At 31.6% G+C, this 21,676-nt stretch overlaps 3 protein-coding genes and 1 long non-coding RNA gene across 9 annotated transcripts; all 4 read right to left on the bottom strand.

The window, feature by feature from the left end:
• Positions 1–1,141: 1,141 nt before the first annotated feature.
• LOC148934512 (uncharacterized) lies at positions 1,142–3,380 on the bottom strand. The gene is made up of 2 exons (XR_016141234.1): positions 1,987–3,380; positions 1,142–1,484 (listed from the first exon to the last, which is right to left on the bottom strand). It is a non-coding gene; the product is annotated as an uncharacterized LOC148934512 (long non-coding RNA).
• A 3,356-nt stretch (positions 3,381–6,736) lies between these two features.
• LOC105428931 (uncharacterized) lies at positions 6,737–10,419 on the bottom strand. Of its 3 annotated transcripts, none has more exons than XM_089084481.1 (6): positions 10,259–10,419; positions 9,193–9,378; positions 8,675–8,953; positions 7,484–7,559; positions 7,115–7,189; positions 6,737–7,031 (listed from the first exon to the last, which is right to left on the bottom strand). In XM_089084481.1, exons 1-6 carry the CDS (start codon positions 10,371–10,373, stop codon positions 7,016–7,018), a joined length of 747 nt encoding a protein of 248 aa, XP_088940607.1. In that variant the 5' UTR covers positions 10,374–10,419; the 3' UTR covers positions 6,737–7,015. The 3 variants fall into 3 exon arrangements, with proteins under 3 accessions (XP_088940607.1, XP_088940608.1, XP_088940609.1); XM_089084482.1 differs by having other exon boundaries at positions 7,484–7,544; XM_089084483.1 differs by having other exon boundaries at positions 7,484–7,541.
• Positions 10,420–15,343: 4,924 nt separating this feature from the next.
• Positions 15,344–17,711, bottom strand: LOC105423903 (uncharacterized). Of its 4 annotated transcripts, XM_089084466.1 has the most exons (5): positions 17,591–17,700; positions 16,658–16,889; positions 16,437–16,461; positions 16,064–16,358; positions 15,344–15,944 (listed from the first exon to the last, which is right to left on the bottom strand). In XM_089084466.1, the coding sequence occupies exons 1-5, from the start codon at positions 17,649–17,651 to the stop codon at positions 15,631–15,633; spliced, it is 927 nt and encodes a 308-aa protein (XP_088940592.1). In that variant the 5' UTR covers positions 17,652–17,700; the 3' UTR covers positions 15,344–15,630. The 4 variants fall into 4 exon arrangements, with proteins under 4 accessions (XP_088940592.1, XP_088940591.1, XP_088940590.1 ...); XM_089084465.1 differs by lacking the exon at positions 16,437–16,461 and having other exon boundaries at positions 16,064–16,389; positions 16,658–16,886; positions 17,591–17,711; XM_089084464.1 differs by lacking the exon at positions 16,437–16,461 and having other exon boundaries at positions 16,064–16,389.
• A 329-nt stretch (positions 17,712–18,040) lies between these two features.
• Positions 18,041–21,537, bottom strand: LOC105428932 (uncharacterized). The gene is made up of 3 exons (XM_011641542.3): positions 20,083–21,537; positions 18,698–18,850; positions 18,041–18,605 (listed from the first exon to the last, which is right to left on the bottom strand). The coding sequence occupies exons 1-3, from the start codon at positions 20,144–20,146 to the stop codon at positions 18,238–18,240; spliced, it is 585 nt and encodes a 194-aa protein (XP_011639844.2). The 5' UTR covers positions 20,147–21,537; the 3' UTR covers positions 18,041–18,237.
• Between the last annotated feature and the right edge of the window lie 139 nt (positions 21,538–21,676).

Raw genomic sequence — 21,676 nt, 5'->3', positions numbered from 1 at the left:
AAATTAATACCTTCTCTATGATAGATGACTAAGTTAAATGATAATTCCTGGTTTTACAGTCGCAGATCCGAGATCTATTCATGTTTGTTCGTAGGTTCAAACGAGAATCGTTCCCGTGTAAATGCGTTATCGTGAAGAACATAATTCAAATAATAGCGCCGGTACACGAAGGAATTAATATGAAATACGATCTGCTATTTATATTACTATAAGTTAAGAATCTTAGCCGCATATTTCCCCCACAGCGTAATCCCGACACGAAGTAAAGATATCTAATACTCTACGTACTTCTTATTTCTCTTGCGGCTATGAAAAATATTTCATCTGCGATAAATTCAGAAAGATTTGCAGAAGTGAATAAATTTTACGCTAGAACAAATATTCTCGGTGTAGATATTTTCGCGAAAAATCTACACTAGATGACAGCAAATATATTGCTGTAATCTGAACGAACTTTTCATCTTTAAAGAAAAAAAAAACATAACCATAATAAAACACATCAATATAAACATAATTATTATAATTTATTATAATTAAATATATATTAATTTATTATAATTTAAATATATATTTGTACAATAATAAAATAATTTTCTATAGAAATAATTCTAAGGCAATAGAGAATTTCTCTCTCTCTCTCTATTCTTTCCTTTCTCTTTTTTCTTTTTAATATCATCTTATCGCGATGCATACGAACCTTGAGAGTATTGATGCGATCTTGGGGGAGGGAGGGAGAGGGGGAAAGGTCAGGATCACTATTCGACCCTCAGTTTTGCGTGTTCGCCGCATCAATGTGTCTCTTTCATACAGGTGATGACAGAGAATCAGCCATCATCTTCGCTCGCTCGCGTGACAGCATTCGAGGGAGATTTAAAATTACGTCACTTTCCATTTTACGCCATTTCTACTGGTCTGCCTTGATAGTGAGTTGTGAGACGAGTCGCTTCGAGTAACAAGTTGTACTCGCTCTTCCACCGGATCGAAATAGCCATCACTTGCATTGATCGTTGATTGAGAGTTTCTATCTTGCTGAGAGATCGCTAACACTATTAAATTTTTATTTAAATATATGACATAATAAAAAAAATACCATATAATATTGTATCCGTTACAATGATAAAACGAGTAAGCGTGCGAGATAGTAAGAAAAAGATATTATTTATCAACAAATTTTGACAAAACGGATACACAGAGTTTTACATTTTTTTTTTCGGAGTAATTTATTATAATATTTGAAAGCATTATAATATTACATAAAACAATCAGTTTTACTTCGTGACTTTTAAGATCAGAATATAATATAATAAAAAGAATGTGTGTCACTTTCCATTTCGCGTTGTAATAACTGCTCAATTATAGTACATCACAGTTGATCGCCGCCCTTAATATTGCGCTTGATTGAATCGAGCAAGGGAAGGTAACGAGTGTAGACAAGTAAATGTGCGCATGCACGTATCGCCAGATACATACGTCCGTAATTTCATCTGAATGAAATAGCATTTTAATTTACGACTGATGACGATCCTTGCTGACGTGTAGCTTCGATTTTGGATTTTGGAATTTTAATATGCGATTACAGATTTTATTGTTACAGCGACAAAATACATAGTATTGTAACAATTGTCGAGAAAGAATTTAACAAGAATTTGTAAAGATTATTAGCCACAAGCGATATATCTACAATTATACGAATATAAATAAGTTGCTAATAAGCGCCTATTACATATAAATAAATTATAAATAAAAGTTGAATAGATGTAATCCATTGCAATTATAAAATAATAAGTAAGTAAATGTAAATTCTTCTAACAGATTAAAAATACACAAGCGATATTGGAGAGACATTCATGTTGCAAGTTACGGAAAGAGCGTGTGTCAATGATCAGAAATGTAACGAGATTAAAACGCGATTGCAATCGCAATTAATTCGTGGCGCATTCTTGTAACGACTTGTGAATAATTATTAGGCTTTAATTGCACCTATACCTTGTCTCTGATCTTCATGCAATTCATGTATGTGTTACGTCGAACGTGGCACGACTAAATCAATTGTAATTACCAGGCAGGATGGTTCTATTGTAATTTAGGCCGTCTGCCATCATCAGGATAAAGGTTCTCACTCGTTCTACATCTTCTGGATCTGGGAATCGTGTATCGTCCGATTTAATAAATATTTCTCTTATCATGTTTTTCCAAGTTCTTATCGACGTTGCTCTTTCGCTTTTCCAGACGCATTTATCTTCGGAAATCGCGGTGACCTCGATCCTTCTCATCAATATCGATAAAGTAGCGCGCGCGCAGCAGAGGCGAATTGAACGCGGTTGATTGCATGCCAATCGGTTAGCACGGAATTCCCGTTTAGAAGACGGAATCGGCGGCTGAAGAAAATGTTACGCGGCCGTGTCTCGCGCGTCGTCGAGTCGCGAGGAAAAAGAGACATACAAAACATTCATACGACGCGCGACGAGCGAAAAGGAAGAAGTTCGACGTCGCTCATGCGTTGCACCGCGGTACCGCGGGCTTTCCTATGCAAATTCCAATCGTATGCAACCGGTTCCCCTTTACGACCGCCTGAGACTCCCGGAGGATTAAATTAAAGCCTGGTCGTGTGCTCCAATCGCTGGCAATCCTGAGTCACACGGTGTCGAATTATAGAAAACGAGACGCGGACTCCGCGCGCGCGCGACGAAACGATAATATTTCATCCCATCCAGTTGCTATCTTATCGTTATTACGACTATTGGACGATGTTGGACGGCTACTAACAGGTGATCATGCTTAAGGGCCTGGGACTGCTATGAGTGCTCTCGTTAGTGAAGCGTACGCCACTTGACGTATCCCATAACTTATGCAGACGTGTTCCCGAGTTCCACTAAAATAAAACTACACATCCGACACTGTTCTATTAATACGCGGTCGTTACGGTTAAATTTAAAACGTATAATAATTATGGAAAGGTTTTAATTTGACCGTAATAAATAAACGAGAGTGTAATTTTTCTAATTCTAACTCATAATTCATTACAAATGCGTTAATTTTATCTTTTATTATTTTTACTTTACAATAGACATAAAAGATAAATCTACACAAATATAAAAATATTCAATACAAAAATTCTCTCAAATAGACAAATATTGGGTAAGGTGTGAAAATACGATATACAATTATTGTGTATTGATTCTAATAATTTAGAAAATATCTGTAATTTTGTTTAATGATGATGTACGAAATAAAAATCTGCCCATTTTATACGAGACATTTATCTTTAACTTAATATTTAAATACGATCATTGAGCCCATAAAAGTTAGACTGGTTATTACCGCGAGATTTAACGAAGCGTATCGAATTCAACGCAAACGAGCGCAAAGGTTAATAGCGATTATACGATACTTTTTATTTTATACAAATGAGATTGGACGACTTACTCTCGCGCATGCAGTGGATGTATGTATCTAGGATGTAGGGGGCCCCTTCACCAACCCGTCGTAATCTATGCTAACACCATTAGCTTGCCGATAGCATTGATATATCTCATCGTTTCAAAAAGTGAAATAACGAAGTAGTGAAATAGGTCGCGTGCTGCAACAGACGATTTGATTAATGTTTCAAATGATCGGACGTGCTTGCTCTTCAGTTCTGGACTATTGGAATGGAATAAAAACCGAAGTATTCTTGTTGGCAAATATCTCGCTTATACAACATCTTTGTGAAATATTTGTGAAATCCAAATTCTTGTGTGGTAATAAGGTATGACTCAATTTGCAGAAACATGTTATTCCGCGATTATTCTGTCATGGTGTATTAAGACGACAGTTCCATTATGATCTTCTTATTTCTTGCCGTTTAATATCTTGTCGTTTGCTGACATGATATGATGTAGAGACCGTTAATTAATTTCAATCATACGAATCCGGTTTCAACTAGACTAACTCCCTTATCAATCTTGTAAGATTAGTTAGTATATTGACTTATAGGTAGAAGCCCATCATTAATCTGTCACAATCATTTTTAATTATAATACTTTAATGATTCTTTGACGTTTTAATATAACGGATATAAGGATGGTCTGAAGAGATGTATAGATTAACATTAAATTGCATTCTCATACTATTATAAAGATTTTAACAAGTTTGTATATTATTTTTGGAAAATAATATTCTGATTTCTAGTAATATCTTCAATAAATAAATCCATTTGCACTTCAAATCTTTATTGTTCCAAAATCTTTGTGTTATTTACATTTCAAATCTTCGCTAATAAATACATATAAAATACAAATTACATTTGAATAATGCCAGCGACAATGAACGATAACAAAAGCAATGAAAAGTATATGGAAAGAAAATTATATATTATATGTTCTAACAATTTTATTTAATTTCAAACACGAACGACAGACAGATACATGAAATGTTGTATTTCTGAAATACAATTTGTCGTCTGGCTAAGATGTAGTATTCATTTTCTGTTGTAATTTAAACATAATATCTGCCTGACACTTTGAGGTATTCAATGATAAGACATACAGAAAGCAGTGCGCACGTGCGAATTTCTGGCGCTCTCGGAGAGCGCCCCGAGGGAAGTCACGAGGGAGGCACCGGACGTACAATTACTTCACTCGTTCAAGTGAGTTTTTATGATCTGTCCCTGGTTCGCCCAGTTTTTCCTAGCGGTAGAGCGACTCGTGATCGCCGGGCCCGGGTGAGTTCGCCGTCCGACGACGGTCAACGACCAGAAAATACACGCGATTGTAGGAGAAGAGTCCTTGCTCACGATGGCTCACGATTGATCGGAGTCAATGGGTATTTGACGACCCGCAGACCCACATTTTCCCCGGGTCGTTGCGTGCCGTCGCCCTTACACCAAACCGTTCGTGGCTATTATTGCTCGGAAAACATGAAAAGGAATATCAGATTTTCAAGCAAATTTTTAATTCGTTTGAGATCTTGAACATTTCCATCGTTTATTCCATTGTTTATCCAAATTCACATATACTTTGCATATGTCTAATTAAGCAAATTATAATTTTTTTTTTTTTTTTTAAAGAATTTTTAGAATGTTTTATTTAAAAATTTGTTTAACTATATGAAATTTGAAAACAATTGATTTTAACTCGTAATTAACAGAATCATGTAGAATTGCATGTATTTGGCATATATAGTATTAATGTACAAATTATATTTTCTATCGTGAATCATTTTTATCATTTCATCTTTACTTATTTTTACTTATTTATTCGCACGTCTTATTTTTGCCCATTATAAAATTTTTCTTGCGGAGGTTCTAATGAATGTTTTTTTTTTTTTTTTTTTTTTTTTAACTTTAACTGTTTCAGACGTGCAATTTTGAAGAATGAAAGGCAGTCAATCGTAAATGTGATGTAGATAAAGGGAATTTTAAAGAATTTAAAAGGCGGTCCATAATTGGCGTAATTACGGCCGTAGAGACTAACAGGAAAAAAATTAGTTGCTGACGCATACAGCAAATGATCGGCGAATAGGCCACTTTAGTCGGCGTGGAAGTGAATTATGTTTCTTGTATTTGCTCTCCTCACACTTTAAACGCGCTATTCTTATTTTCAGCAGTTAATCATGCTGATAAGGTTATTAAGTTCCGTAGGGATCATCGACTTGAAATGCGAGCGCGCCCCCCCCCTCCCCCCCCCCGTTGCATCGCGAAGGTGAGATGAATCCACTTGTCTGACAGAATCCGCTTCCGAGATCGTGCCTCGGACCGGCTTCACGTTTCGGCGAGTAATTCGTTCCGTGCCAAGTACTTCATCTTTCTCTCTGTCCAGCGCGGAAAGATGCGGTAAAGAATCGAGAGGCTTTACCGTTATATTCACCCAACTCGCGCCGTAATTACGGTTGCCACTCGCTGTTACGGACAGTCGGCTGGCGCAATCGCTGAAATCGTTTCGCGGATCCTGCGGTGCCGTCGCTCTTATTATATACCGGTCGTATTTATAGAGAGCCCCGGTTGCAGCCGTCTAAATCTCGCTGATAGAAACGCGAGTTGTGAGTTACTTACTGCCGGCGTACGCGGCGGAACACGAGAAAAGTGCCGAGAGCGAGATTATGGCGCCGCCGCGCCGGTTGCACGTACCACTGAATTACAACGGTTTGATAATGCGAAACGGGTTTCACGTGATATAACGCGGAACGGATTCGAGCATGCATTACGCTTCATGAACTTGGATGATGAACTTTATTGCCTGTCGTCGAATTATAATCTCTTTCACGCGTCTTGTATCGCGTTATATTATAACTCTTATATTATTCTATTTTCGTACCGCTTCATTTCTGAATTCCTGATTTTATATTCCAAAGGTACTCTCTTTTACACGTTTCTTTCAAAATGTTGTTGTGATTATATTAAAAATTCAATTCCGTAATTATGAAAAGATCGAGCGAATTAGCGTTCTTCGAGCCAGGTGAAGGTCCTCTCTGGAAAAAATTTTCTCCGATTTCGCGGATTTGCGGATTAACGAAAAAAAAAAATAATAATAATAATAATAATAGTGTACGAGATGATGGATTGTCTTATTACCATAAGTGCAGCTTCATCGAGAAGCGTAGAAATTAATGGACTATTAAAGCCACGCGAGGAGTGCAGACGCAAGTCTCGTTAACACGCAGCGCTTCTTCCGCTGAAGATCCATGAAAAATCCTAATCACGAACCTCGTAATTATTTCTAAGAAATCGTTTACGTCCGAATAACACAGTGAATCGTGATTTTTGTTAGAGCCAAACCTGTTTTGTTATTTATTCGCGGCTACCGTACGCCAATACAAGTTATACAAACGAATGAAGAGGAACACATTATATTATTAACAATATTTTAAGGATGTCATCGAATATTGTGTTAATACGTAGATATTATTTTTACATTTATTTGTGATGATTCGCAGTGTTTGAAGGACCTGCGCTCTTTTGTACTGCGTGTGTGTAATAAACATGAAGGCAGCATAAATCATCGATGGCAACACGTTCCATAATTATATCCTATTCTGCTCATTTTTTCTTTCCCCTGAGAAAGGATATGATGTTTTAATCGATATAAATATAAGTTATCTCGATAATGAAATAATTGTCTCAGATAACAATACTTACCAACCGTAACTTCCAGAAGAAGCTGAGGATTGGGCATGGGACCAACTACCACTTCCTCCTCCTCCGTAACCTCCTCTATTAATGTAAAATGTTAATTAATAAAGAGTCGAACGTGAATTTATGATATAAAACTCATAATATGTTAAACCATTCAAGTATTGGCCAGTCGCAGAATATTTGTAGATGTATATTTTTTTGTAACATTTTGTAATAAATGATAAATTTACCATTGAAAACGATTTCGATTTTAACATGGAAACGTAATGACTTTTGATCGGTGACGTATTGACTTTTGAAGGTTAATTCTTTGATGGTCAATAATTGTATGATCTTTTGTACTTTACGTTGCATTTGGAAATAATATTATACCCGCAAGTGTGACAACGGCCGCCTCCTCCTCCTCCATGATGACCACGATGACCTCCTCCTCCTGTAATAGGTACGACTACAACTGGTATAACTGCTATACCCCCTCGATGACCCCCTAGACAAAGCATGCCCCTGTTATGCGTGGTTATGATGGAGTTTAGCTATAGCGATGTATTAATTCGTAGTTAAAAAATGTAATATTTTAGAAGTTTTACTTATTACTGTTATTATGCGTTGTAAATTTCAGCTGAAAAAAGCTAAGCGAACACATTTCTATTATTAGCAATTAATATCTTAATTATAATATTAATTATTACCTTTTATTGTACATAAAAGTTAAGGATAATTAATTAGAAAAAGAATAAGCATTCTTCATGTTATTTCTGCTTTCTTCAATTATTTGTTAAGCATTTCTTAAAAGTTTTATTAGCAAATAGGCATTCTTCTCGAGTTTTTCCTAAGCATGATAAATATTATTTAAAACTTGCTTTTCTTGCTTAATAATTTATTTTTTTATTTAAAATAATATATTTTTATTTAAATAAAAGTTTTATTTAATACGCAATTAGCTATTGATGTCATGAAATAATATTTAAACGGAACGCAATTTATCCAAACATGCATTTCAATTCAATGCATAGTAAGCTGCTCATTTTTATAACAATGAATATTTTGATGCAAATTCTCGATAATATTAACTTATTACTGGTTTGACGTAATTATATATTTTAGTCATATATAACCAAAATCCGGATATCAAATTAGTTAAAAAATATCATTTTTACTACTTATTGAAACTTAGCTTCCTGAAAAATATTGTACCTATAATCAGTTATTTTATCAATCTATAGTTGTAATGATATTTTTCACTCAGAATATGATTTATAGTGAAAACAATGGAGAGTTATGGGGCATACTTTTATCAAGAGATAAGTATTAGTTTGATTAGTTTGATCTTCTCCTTCTTCTTCTTCTGTTAAGACCGTAACTCACCTTCGCCGCCACCACCACTAGGGTAATAACCACCTCCTCCTCCTCCTCCGCAAGTAGGACAATGACCACCACCGGGATAATGTCCACCCCCGCTCGGATATCCACCCCCGCTCGGATATCCACCCCCGCTCGGGTACCCACCCCAGCCCCCTTGACCGCCACCACTTGGATAATGTCCACCCCCTTTCGAATACCCACCCCATCCTCCTCCTCCTCCACCGCATTTAAAACAAATGGTCCTCTTTTGACGGAATTTCTTCTCATTATCCGGCTTTGAAGCCGAGTCTATTATACTTTGCGCCTCCCCCTTTTCCAATTTCATCTTGAGCACTTTCGCCTTGCTGTCAATATCGATCTTGTCGACCTTGAAACCTTGGCCTTCCAATCCCTCCGCAAATTCGTCGAGGTCGACGGGTGAATGCTTTTCTCTCTCTTCTTCGTCGTCTTCTACTATTAGGAGAACGGAGACTAGCGGTTCTGCAAGCATATATTTTTATTCAAATCCTTTCTAAGAATTGTTTTGATTCCGTTCGTCTTTGCTTATCATTCTTTGTAGATTTCTTATTTTGCAAGTGATCTATGATGAAATTCTCTCTCTCTCTCTCTCTCTCTCTCTCTCTCTCTCTCTCTCTCTCTCTCTCTAAGTTTATTATTAAAAATGTATCCTAATAATAAGATATGAAACATTTATATATTGTTCATTGATTTACACTTACCCAATATGTCAGGTATTGTTTCTACAATTTCATTTTTAAACATTTCTTCCGATTCGTTACTGCTACCATTTTTTACAGCATATAGATTAATTATATAAATCGTAGCATGTTGTTCCTTTTCGTTTAATGATGGTGGCAACAGCTCGGTCGACAATGTATGTTCTTCATGTGCATTTATAGTTGACTCTGTTAATCGCGTAAAAAAAAATTAATTGATTTTTATGTAAACAGAAATACATCGATTGACGTGAATTGACGTATAAAGAATTTTAAATTAGTTGCGATTGGATTTATATATCAACGAATGCATATCGACATCACTATTATTTTCAAAGCAAACGTAATCTTGCTTGTGTATGGAATAAATTATTAAGATCATTGCTTTTCAAATTCATCAATGAAATATTAAAGTGGTTGTGACAAATGAATAGAGAACTGTTCGAACAATAATAATACAAATAATAAAAATATGTAAAAATTTCAAAATTAGTGATGTCTATGAAAGGATTCATATTTAAAAAAAAAAAAAAAACAGGATGTGAAATGCATTTGCATTTGCATAATTTTGTATGATTTCTAAAAAGTTAATATTAATTAAATAGAAAAGACTTACATTATTAAGCCTTGCAGTTTTATTATTCTGAAAAACTACGAATCACTCACAGATCTAATTCAATAAAAATTTAGCATATATCATAAATAACTCATATGATTTAAATTGATACATTGAATTAAAGAATTCTTAAATTTACTTAATTATTATTGAAATATAAGCATTGATGAATTTAAGTGAATTAAAAAATTTAAAATATTTCATTTTATTTAATCTCTAATGCCCATTTTTTTTATTAACGCAGATTAAATTTAATTTATTTTTTATCTTTTTCTAACTTTTAAATCTAGAAAAAGATAAAGTAAGTAAGATTAATTAATTTACATTGATAAAAATGAAAAAGATGTGTGAAAGAAAAATATATAAAAATATATATTGTATACGAGAAAGGATTTTTATCAAATGCGATTGTTATAACATTCTATTATGGATTTTATACATCTAGTCTCTCACCTGGCGAAATAGTTGGCAACCCCAAGAGGGTCGTGACAAATGTAAACAGGAGCACTATACTAAGAACACGAGCTGCCATGATGAGAGGATTCGATGTTCCCAGGATGCACTGCATGCCGATCCTTTAATCTTACCGCTTTTATAGTCATCTATCCAATACGCGTTTGATCCTGATGTAATTATGTAACGTACCACCTCCATCGCTCTCCTCCACGTATTGCACGTCGCGTCGTGTCGAGCGGCCGATGCTATTTTTTGGATTTTCCGGGGGAATACCCGTTAATGCGCACGTGTACGCGTGCCCCGAAACATTTTTCTTCGAGGTGAAGATCGCAATCGTCTGTGCGTCAGCGAGAACACACGATGAAAAGATGAACAGATAGGAATATTGAAAACAATGAACTTGATAATTTGACGTATGGTCTGTATAATTTCTGGGAGCGATTATTCATCTTGTGGTTTTCCATTGTTAATCAACAAAATTTGAACAGTGAACTCTTTCTAACATATCGAGTTTAAAAATGTACATATATATATATATATATACATTTATGTACATCTATGTACATTTATGTACATATGTACATTTATGTACATATATATACATCTTTTTATTATTAATGTTAATTTTATTTATAATACAAAATTATTTATGTTATAAATTATTATTAAATATAATATAAATATTAATGATAACAAAATAGATGTGTAAGATGTAAAAATTAATAAAATAAAAATTAATTCGTCAGTTAGCTTCTTCCTTATTGTTTTCAAGATGTTAAGCTATAAGGAAAAATATTAGGAAAGAATGAAGATCATTAAAGAGCTACTAAAATATGTTAATAAACGACTACTGAGAAATTGCATCAACTGGTAATTATCGAACGATGTTTTATGCAGAATATATAAAAATGAAGAATACATACATTACACATAAGTCTCATTAACCTGTTAAAGAATTTTCTTTTTGTGCGTTTTTTGTTTGTGTGTTATTATTAGATTTATTGTATTTTATGTATTTTAATGTACACTTAGTCTTCAGTAAGCGTAGCAATGTCACGTCATGTATTCTGATTAGTAGCGGAATGATTCCCCGACATCAGGCTGTTATTGTAATCAAATAGTTTCCATACATTAAACATGAAATGATGCTCGCTAGGATTTCCCAACTCGAGCTATATCTTTTCATAATTAGCTACGTTAAAATAGCTACATACGCTCTCGACATACCTAACAGATCTACGTTTTGTCACAAAATATATATCATGAGATCTTTTTAAAATGTGATTCTATGACTTCATACAAAAATTAATTAAAAATTTTTCTGAATTGGTTTTATTAAAAAATTATTAATATGTTAATTTTAAAACAACCAACATTGTTTCTATCTATTTTGTACTTTAATATTTCTTATAAATTAGTATATGTGTTTTACAATAATTAGCATTTGTGCGTTTTAGAATGATGATCAAGTTGCACATGCAAATTAACCATTCGGTTAATATTTTTCGTTTTCTTCTCAACGCTGCGGTTAAATCCGTTACAATCACGTTATTGCGTGTCAAATTTGCTTATGTGTAAATTTTCGCATATCCTATCATCGATCACGAACACATCATCTTACTTATAAAAACATCGATACAAGTTTCCAAGTATCTTGAGCGGGTACATGATGTAACTAACATCGTATATTTTTCGAGATTTAATAGCAAAAATGTATTCTAATATGTATTTTTTATAGCGATCGATAATTATGTATAGATCTCTGTTAAGTCGCATTTTATAATTTACGATTGCGTTTTATGTAAAATGATAGTAAACAAGTTATAAGCAGTCATTATTATGAGCAATAAGATAGCATAACATTAATTTTTAATTGAACACAGTGGACATTTCTCTCTCTCTCTCTCTCTCTCTCTCTCTCTCTCTCTCTCTCGCCTTCTATTTCTCAATTGATAACGCTATAACAAAAATTATTATATATAGCATCATCGAAGTGATGCTGTTTTTTTATATTATTAAATAATATTAAATTGTTTATATGTCATTCTTATCACCGCTTTTTACATATCATGAAAGTTACATCGTGTGTGTATCGAAAATATATCTTTTAATAATACTTTTTACTTACGTCAATAACATGCTCGCTCGCATGCAAAAATAATTGGATTTTCTCAGAAAATGTGATAGTTTGCACATTCGATTTTCTATGATGATCCATAATTATAATTGTATTGTTAAGAGGAATCGAATGTATCGTACATATATACGACTTATTCAAATTGTGCGTAACTAAAACCGCATGATCTGCCGACAACACAAATCATCTTCCTGTTGATTATAAAAGAATGCGGAGTTCGTTTAGCCTTGATCGTGAGCGAGGTAAATCGGATCTAGAAATTCTAATCGCTTTGATGATGAAGAATTGTGACGAAAATCCCTTTGAAGGAAGATGCCGATTCGAAGAAGGCTTCATTTATTAATCGGCCATTAATCTAGAAACAGTTTAATATTACAGTATAATATTCTATATTCTAAACGAAGATAAAGAAAAGATGCTACTAATGTGTCAACAATTACTGTGATTAAATTAATAATTAATTTATATAATTTATGTGACAATAGCTATAGATTATACATGCGGTATCTATAAAGTTATATAATTGCTACTTGGGGATATGATGCATATTTAAAAAAAAAAAAAGAAGATTACTTCGATATTTTTAAATAATAATTTGCACTCATTTGTAGATTTTTCTCACGAACTTCGCTAAAATTCAGTTAAAATTAAAGATACTAATTGGATATAATTTAATATGATATAATAAATATATGATTTAATAAATATATAAAAAAAATATAAAAGCTGTTAATTAACAATATACAATAGCCTTATTACAATCGTTCGAATATAGTTTAGCAAAGATTTTTGCTTTGTAAAGAAATGTTTAATACAATATAAAAATATCGTAAAAGATTAATATTTTAAAATTTGATTTAGTACATGTTAATTTGTTTAATTTAAAAAAAATATAACAAATTTATTAACGTCTTAAATAAGTATTTCCGGAATATTGGAATAATTAATCAATGAATATACATATATGATATTAATTATGAGCACGAGTACACAATTATCGTAAAAAAAATTAATTATTCGCTAAAATGCCGCGGGGATTTTCTTAACTATCAGTAAATTAGTCATAGTTGCGACTATTTATTGATAACTTTGTGTTGAATTTTTTTGAAAAAGAGGCACGAGATATCGATTATCGTTACATAGTGGTGGTTTATTACGTCTGCCATTATGTCACAATGTTACTAACCAGTATGTTATATCAAATAAAAATCTATTGATACGCGATAGCTTCAACCTTGTGCGCCTTAAACATATGTTCGTTTACTCTTCGTTAATTATAGAGTACAAATAATCGAATATCTTCCGCAGATAATGTTCGACCGGTTTTACGATAATTATTTTCGCCGTTGCTTTTTGTGAGTCAAACTGAGGCGATCGGCGTGAGTCAATGTCGAGGCCTTGAATCGCATCGACAAGCATATATTTCAGACTTCCATCTATGCATAGATGCGATGATACTTTTACCGATGGCTTTAATCTATCCGCTTTAATCTCATTCAACTCTCTTGTCTGTCAAGTTTATGATTTTTACAGATAATAGTATTTCATAAAGAAATGAATTAGATTGATCGATGAACATTTGATATATGATACGCAGAATTCGACTTCAATTCATTTTTTATTTGTTGCAATCTTTCTATCTATATGCATTGTAATAATATGTCTTTCTTCGCGTAACATCTTTCTGGGAAGGTCAATTCATGGAAAGGTAAAGGCTATTTTTTTTTTTTTAATCCGTATATGATTAATCATCCGTATATGATTAATCCGTATATTGTAATTAGTATATTCTGATGACATACGAGCTGAGTCAACAACGTACTATGGTGTTCATTATTATAATTTTTGTCAATGACTAATTTAATCGAAAAATTATATTAATATGATAAATAATTTAGAGAAGTAATTGAGAGATATTTGTTAATATTAAAAGATGTGACATTTAAACCGGAAGAACATTTAAATTTTGACTTGAAAAAAATTTTTGATGGTATATTATTGACCGTGGATATGATGACTTTTCTGCTGACAGAATTAAATAATATTGAATTGTAATGATTAATCAGCGACGACATGCTAATGTTTAATTCGTGCTTATCCAGTATTCTAACTTACGTACCGTCTGTTGATATTATTGCTAAAAATAATTAAAATCGTCGATAAGCTAGACTTCGGTTATTCTATAAATCATTCAGCTTATTGATTATTTCAAAGATGTCGCGATGAGCTCAAGATTATACCTACAGTTTCGAAGAGATAATTAATTTTTACAATCATTTTTGACAAATGATTCTAAAGATTCAAGTTCATTAACACACTAAGACATACTTATACATCTTACACATTATATGTTTCTAAAAGACAATGCAATATATAATTAAAAAAAAAGTAAAAGTAAGATACTATTTAATTTGAAAAGTTTCAGTTCATTTTTTCAAATAATTGAAATTATTTGATTCACATTTAGTATCTAGTAAATATGAGTTTAGATATTTATGAGAAACATTTTATGTAATAATAATTATATATATATTTTATGTTATAATAATAAATAGACATATTTTACACATATATTATGGATATAGCTGCAGAAATATAGAAATTTTATTATCTACTTTTTTATTTAAAACAATGACATTTAATCTATATTTACGTATTTATTAATTTCTCTTAAATTTAAATAATATCTTCCTAATATATTTTATGTTTACAGAATGTCATGATCGAAAGTTCATGAAGTTTCTCATATTGATCAAAGTTTTCGATACGTTATGTTCTTTTAACCCTTTTAACCTCACATCGAGTGAGGTTCATATCTCATTGCAACTTATCTTTGCACGAATCAGTTTCCTGGAAGAGCGATGAAGTAGAAAACTTTAAAGTAAGAAGGAGATAATAAATTACGTCATGAATCGCGCGTAACTTAATTGATACTGCTGTCATCATTGTTTTTTTTTTTATGTCGGATATATTTTATTAATTTTACTATAAAAATACGATTGGAAAATATCAATAGTGATATGATAAATTTAAAGTATTATAATAAAGATTAACTTATATAAGAAACTTTATAATTAATTATTGATAAATAATTAAAAAAAGGAGCATATTATAAATATGCTCAATATAATTTTATTAATTGGTTATGACGAGTAAGAAAATACTTATTTAATGAAATCAAATTTATAATGAAATGAATTGTGTAAATATTTATCACTTTTTATTTTTTATATTATATAATGTCAAACAATTTGCCAACAGTTTGTGCAAGATCAGAAATTATGTCACTGTTATAATATCCCTGTTTAGAATCTTTACTTCCGACATGAAAACTGGATGATCTATCAGCGGGATCATTTCTAGAATTGTGTAACTGATATTCAATTGATAAACTTGGACGAAAAAATTCTCTATGATGCGGTCGCCATTCGGAGACATGAATCGTTGGCTTTTGTTCTTGTATGGATATGCCTGGGACACCAATGTTCAGTGTCGGCCGTGTTTCGTCACGCGAAACAATGAATGTCGGTTGATTGAAATATTGATCTGGAATAATAATTTTAATCTTTCGTTACTATTTTGATATAATAATAAATAATGTCGTTAATGGAATTTTTTTTAATAATTTGGGAAATGAAATATATATAATCGGTAATTGCACTCGCCGTTGTGTCCATTGTTTGGGCCAACGTTGCTCCACGTTGGCCGATAAGGATATTGCGCACTAACCGCACCAGCTTGCGAGAAGGATTGTCCTCGATTACCACCAGTCGTAGCAGAGGATTGTGAGGTACCAACGGAAGACGCGGCGCCGGTAATCGTTTGTCCATTTTCGATTACTCCAAAAGAAGTTGCGGTCGCTTGGCCAAAACTGAACGAATGACTTTCAGTCTTGTCATTGTCACCGTCAGTATAAGCTTTCGCGCCTGCGGTAGAGATTCCCGATAATCCCGCGGAAACAGTCGCCGATTTGCTCACGGAAATAGGAGATCTGAAAATGAATCGATTGCTTTTTATTCCCGATAATCCCGCGGAAACTGATTTGCTCACGGAAATAGGAGATCTGAAAATGAATCGATTGCTTTTTATACACTACGGAAAATTAAAATTAACATTCTCTAAATTTCTAATTTTGCTAATCTCTTTTTTTTTGTTGTTCGCTTGCAATTGTCTAAATTTTTACTTTTTCCCAGAAGGAGAAAAATACGAATTGCAAATTTTAGATTACACTTCAGATTACACGCTCGTCAATTTCATACCCTGCAGGACGATTGTAACTGTCACTTTCCGAAAGACTGATACCATCGATACCACTCGCACCCAAGCTGACAGAGTGCGCACTGTTATGCCCTGTGTTTAAATTGACAGTTGCCTTAACGGGAACGAGGGAAAGGAGATGTGTTTGAGATTCCTCATCGTCGAACATCGTCTTGACGACCGATTCAGGCGTTAGTTCTGGCGGCGTGTTCCATCGTCGTTCGTGTTCATCTGCTCAATGAAAACTCTCTAATAAATCAAGAGATGATAGGAAAAATATATATTTGTGTGTGTGTGTGTGTGTGTGTGTGTGTGTTTTTATGAAATTATTGAAATTATTGATATTTACGTTAAAAAGATTGAGAGAATTGAAAGAATTTAATATCCGCTACGTAAATTAATATAAATACACCAAATTATAATATATAATAAAAATTTTATAAATCTCTATTAATTATTACAATAAATATTATAGATATAGCTTTTAATACATATATAAAATAATGATTTAAGTTGTTCTCAGAATGCTTCAAGAAATCTTAATTATATAAACTTATAAAATAAAGAGAAGATAATATTTTATAATGTGAGTAGAGTTATGAAAGACATTATTCAAAAATAAATTAACATTGCAGAAAATAAGAAATGCGGATAATATTGATAAAATTTTTCTTATCACAATTTTGGAATTTGATAACAATTTGGTAACGCCTCTCGTACATCCATACGCGTGATCCAAAGGTCATAAAAATTCCATGATTACGTAAACCAGCAGCGCTATATACCTATCGACATATCCAACAGGTTTAAAAAGGAATATCTCCAATGGCGCTCGTAATATAGCGCTTGGACATATGGATTCCTTCTTTAACATTTTCTATATCTACATGCACAATGGCACTATTTCCAACTTTCAGAAAGACTATTTTTCTTACCTGCTTGTGTAGAAGAAAGCGCGAACGTTAGTAGGAGGATGCTGCTGATGCTCTTCGTCATGTCTGAAACCGTTCTGACTCGATCGTACCATCGCTCTGCCCTTTTTCAATAACTACATACGACCTTAGATTCATTATTAAGATGCGGCACGCGTTTGCCTACGTAATTCTCCGTAGGTGAATCGTCGTGCGACGGCACGAATGATAAAAAAGAGATGCGATTTTCAATGATGAACAAAAACCAACAATCAATAAATAATTTTTTGAGTCACTTAGCATAGCTCTCTTTTTAAGGAGAAATGAATTTGTTATTCAAATTTTACAGACATATTTAATTTAAAATAATAATTTTCTAATAATAATTATTTTTTAATAATTTTATACAGTAATTCATGGTTTCTATGACTTATTTACGATCGATGATTTTTGTTAAATCTCCAAATACTGTGATTATGATTAAAAGATATTTTATACAATGATTATTTTACATTTTATTATATGACACAGGGTTACATATAGTAAATATATAAGAAGCGAAATTTAGTAATTTAAATAATCAGTTGTATAATATAATCTAATGAAATTAAAAAAACTATTTAATTTTTAATTATACATATATTTTCAGTTACGATTACTAATAATAATCATCAGAAGGAATAATCATCATCATAAAATAAATCTTTGTTTTTATTTCTTCGTTTTTCTATTATCCATCGAAATATTTCAGTTCCATTTACTTTTGTTTCATTTGATTTGTTGTTCTTAAATATTGATGAGTCTTTTATCTTTGTCTGAGTATCTTTGTTACTTTTCTTGTTTAATTCGATGTTCTCAGATGTTGATGAATCTTTTCTGTCTTTGTTTTCAGATAGGATAGATTTTTTATAACTTTTAACTATTGATTCATACAGTATAGTAGAGGTTGGAGTACTTTGAGTCGTATGTACTTTCGTCTCGTTTGATACATTCTCAAGCACCGATGGGCCATTTGTATCTTTGTTATATTTTCTGAACTCTACAATAAGGCAAATGTTTAATTATATGTATTTATTTCTATAAATAGATATCTTTTTTTATTAATATCGCGTATATATTTTCAAAACTTACTTTCGACGAGCTCTCTGAACTCATTCTCAAGCGTTAGCAAACGTATTTCAAGATTATACACTTGTTTGTTTAGAAAAAAATAATCTGATTCTTCCAACGATGGGTTATGAAATGGGCAATGAAAGTTATGCCAAGATGAGTGTACGCAACAACCTACATTATAATACATTTACATATACATTAATTTTTATTCCTTTTTATAAATAAAAAAAGATTAAGTATATAATGGATATTAAGTTTTGTCTAATAAAATGCAATTACAATTCAAAGATTTATAATTAAGACAGAGTATGCAATTTTATTAAATATCATCCTATTATTCATATTATTGTACATGTGTTATCGACAATGTGTTATTAATAATTAAGATTTAATACATTGTCATTAATATTAGATATATTATGAACAATATTTAATGATCAGTTGATATAGTTTGTATAGGAAAGAAAGTGCATAAATAATTTAAATATTGAAAGTACATAAACAATTTAAATATGAAATACATGAATGAAATTACAAAATAATTATTAGACACAATCGAAAAAAAAAAATATTTTTAATAATTTTAGTTTACTATTTAGAACTTTTAATCGATTCCTAATTAGTATCAGAATAATTTAATTCTATTTGTAACTTTATTTATTATATATTACGAAAAACATTTGAAAATTATTACGTATTCTTTCTTATTAGTTCTTAATACTTAATCGGTGATTATGGTCATCGGTGATTTTATACTTTAATCGGTGATTATGGTCATCGGTGATTTTATACTTTATTTTTTTCGTATCTTAGAGTTTTAATATGTTTCATATATATTTAAATAGATGTCATTTGTATAATATTTTTAATAGAAAAAAGAGAATTAACAATTTATTAAAGGTATTCTCGCTTTTAATATTTCTCATATATTAGCGGATGTATTACTATTCTGATTTATCAATACAGTCATATAAATCACGAGAACTAATTATACTCATGTACGCAATTGATCATTTATCTGTCGGCATTCTCTTCATCTACGATATATCAAAAATGCATATGCATTCTACGTTCTGCGTTTAGTTTGTAATGTCACTTGCGTGATTCACACAAAACTCATTACAAAGAATACATTATTCGATATAAGAATATTTCTGACATTCTACGAGATCGTAAATTTAAACAAAGTCTCTGACGATAAACTCTTTTGTTAACAACCGCGAAAATTTTTCTTTCTAAGTTGTATATAAAACTATAAATTTCAAGTCGTTTTAGTATCATCATAGACTACTGATTTATTAAACGTTTAATTTGCTAGTTTTTACATTGAAAAATGTGTATTATTATACATTATTATACATAAACTGACCATATATCACTAGAGTAATTATATTAGTTTTTACCTGCTACTCCTACATACTGCTCAATGCCCGTCAATAGAATTAAGAACAATAGAACTAATTTCATGATTTTACTTGATATTTTTTTCGAGCTACAAATAACTTCAAGCTACAAATAACTTCAAGCAAACACTTAAGCAAAACGTTTCTTACTGAATTTTTATAAAACCTCCAACTTATATATATATATAAGGTTTGAGGTCATTGGGCTATCGAGCTGATATTTTATCAAGTTTCGATATTTTGGTCCAATAACTTGATTGAATACTCATTATTATCCTTTGCTACATTTCTAATATATATTTTATTATTTAAAACTTCAAAAAAGGAGCAAGTATTATCTTTTAATGGTTCAAAAAATATGAAACATTTTTATAGGAATTTTAGGAAGGTTCGTAAAAATTTCATTACTTAAAAAGATTTCTGAAAACGGGGAAAAATAAATATATAATAATTCTCTGTTTGCTCCGCTGCCGATAAGCATATCTCATGAATTATATGTAATATATTGAAAAAATACACAATAACTCTATTATGAAATTCCTACTTTTCGTGAACATTTGCCACTGCCAACAGCGGATATTCGAGGAAAAGAATAGCAATGCATTTAAATTCTTCGATGCAATTTTCAATTATTCTATTACACGCGAATTTGTCCTAGAAATTAATTATTTGTAATTGAGAATATCCGAAAGAGAAAATTGTTCACTTGTTATGTGGCAAGTTATTTAAACATTAATTGCTGTCTTAATGGATGAATATGCTGATGGTCTTCAAAAAAAGATTGCTATGCCTTTCTATTATTATAAATTAACAATATATGATATAAAATCCAGAAAAATACACAAAATATCTGAGTCAGATGATTAAACATGGTTTATTTTGATAATGAATTTGAAATATAGAGATAATGTGGAAGTTATTGTGTGGAAAATACTTTATTAAAATACTTTGCTAATGTTATTAATAATTATACATTTTAATATTTGTGTTACAAATTCGTTTTTGTTTTTAATCTTTAATTTATATATACACAACTTGTCACAATTTGTTGAGAGTATTTTGTGTTATCATAAAATAATCGTTTATATTCAAAACTATTTAGAAAAAAAGTAAATATATCGATATTTTTTGCTTATTTAATTTAATAAAAATGATATTTTTTGCGTTACATTATTTTATATATTACTTGTTTTTTACATATGTCATGAGTAATGTTAGTTTCATATAAACTTTGAATAGATTAAAATCAATCACTTACAAAATATAGGCGCATTTGGTCATAGTGATCACGCTTGCTTCGCTGGATCTCGAAGACGAAACGTGGCATCTTATTTTTGAGAACAATAGGGCGGTCAAGAAAGAGCAAAGCGGCTATCTCAGATTATTGCGTAGAAGGTAATCAAGTTCCGCGATGGGTATTTCCCGAATAGTTACGTCATTCAATTAATTGAAAAAGGAAAAAGTTCGTTTGGCAAGGTTGCGAAACGATTGATGCTGGGAAAAATTTTTGGACATTTTGATTTTTACTAGGAACTTGGACAAGTGCTAGAGAAAGAGAGAAAAAGAGAGTTGTAGATAGAGTTTTTGACTGCCT

The sequence above is a fragment of the Pogonomyrmex barbatus genome, unplaced genomic scaffold (genome assembly GCF_055798465.1).
Source record: "Pogonomyrmex barbatus isolate J1 unplaced genomic scaffold, ASM5579846v1 scaffold9, whole genome shotgun sequence".
In the NCBI taxonomy this organism is placed as follows: domain Eukaryota; kingdom Metazoa; phylum Arthropoda; class Insecta; order Hymenoptera; family Formicidae; genus Pogonomyrmex; species Pogonomyrmex barbatus.
Note: the sequence above shows the minus strand (reverse complement) of the source record. Positions and strands in the feature narration are given on the sequence as shown.

Bases quoted from the DNA above. Each gene is read 5' to 3' on its own strand.
- LOC105428931 (XM_089084481.1), bottom strand. From the start codon at position 10,373: ATGCAGTGCATCCTGGGAACATCGAATCCTCTCATCATGGCAGCTCGT. The intron at 8,954-9,192 runs GTAAGTGTAAAT...ATATGCTTGCAG, and splicing joins AACAATACCTGACATATTGG to AACCGCTAGTCTCCGTTCTC. The intron at 7,190-7,483 runs GTATAATATTAT...TTACATTAATAG, and splicing joins GGCCGTTGTCACACTTGCGG to AGGAGGTTACGGAGGAGGAG.
- LOC105423903 (XM_089084464.1), bottom strand. From the start codon at position 17,651: ATGACGAAGAGCATCAGCAGCATCCTCCTACTAACGTTCGCGCTTTCT. The intron at 16,890-17,590 runs GTAAGAAAAATA...GTTTTCATTGAG, and splicing joins GCTTTCTTCTACACAAGCAG to CAGATGAACACGAACGACGA. The intron at 16,390-16,657 runs GTATGAAATTGA...ATTCATTTTCAG, and splicing joins AGTTACAATCGTCCTGCAGG to ATCTCCTATTTCCGTGAGCA.
- LOC105428932 (XM_011641542.3), bottom strand. From the start codon at position 20,146: ATGAAATTAGTTCTATTGTTCTTAATTCTATTGACGGGCATTGAGCAG. The intron at 18,851-20,082 runs GTAAAAACTAAT...ATTATAATGTAG, and splicing joins GCAGTATGTAGGAGTAGCAG to GTTGTTGCGTACACTCATCT. The intron at 18,606-18,697 runs GTAAGTTTTGAA...GCCTTATTGTAG, and splicing joins GTTCAGAGAGCTCGTCGAAA to AGTTCAGAAAATATAACAAA.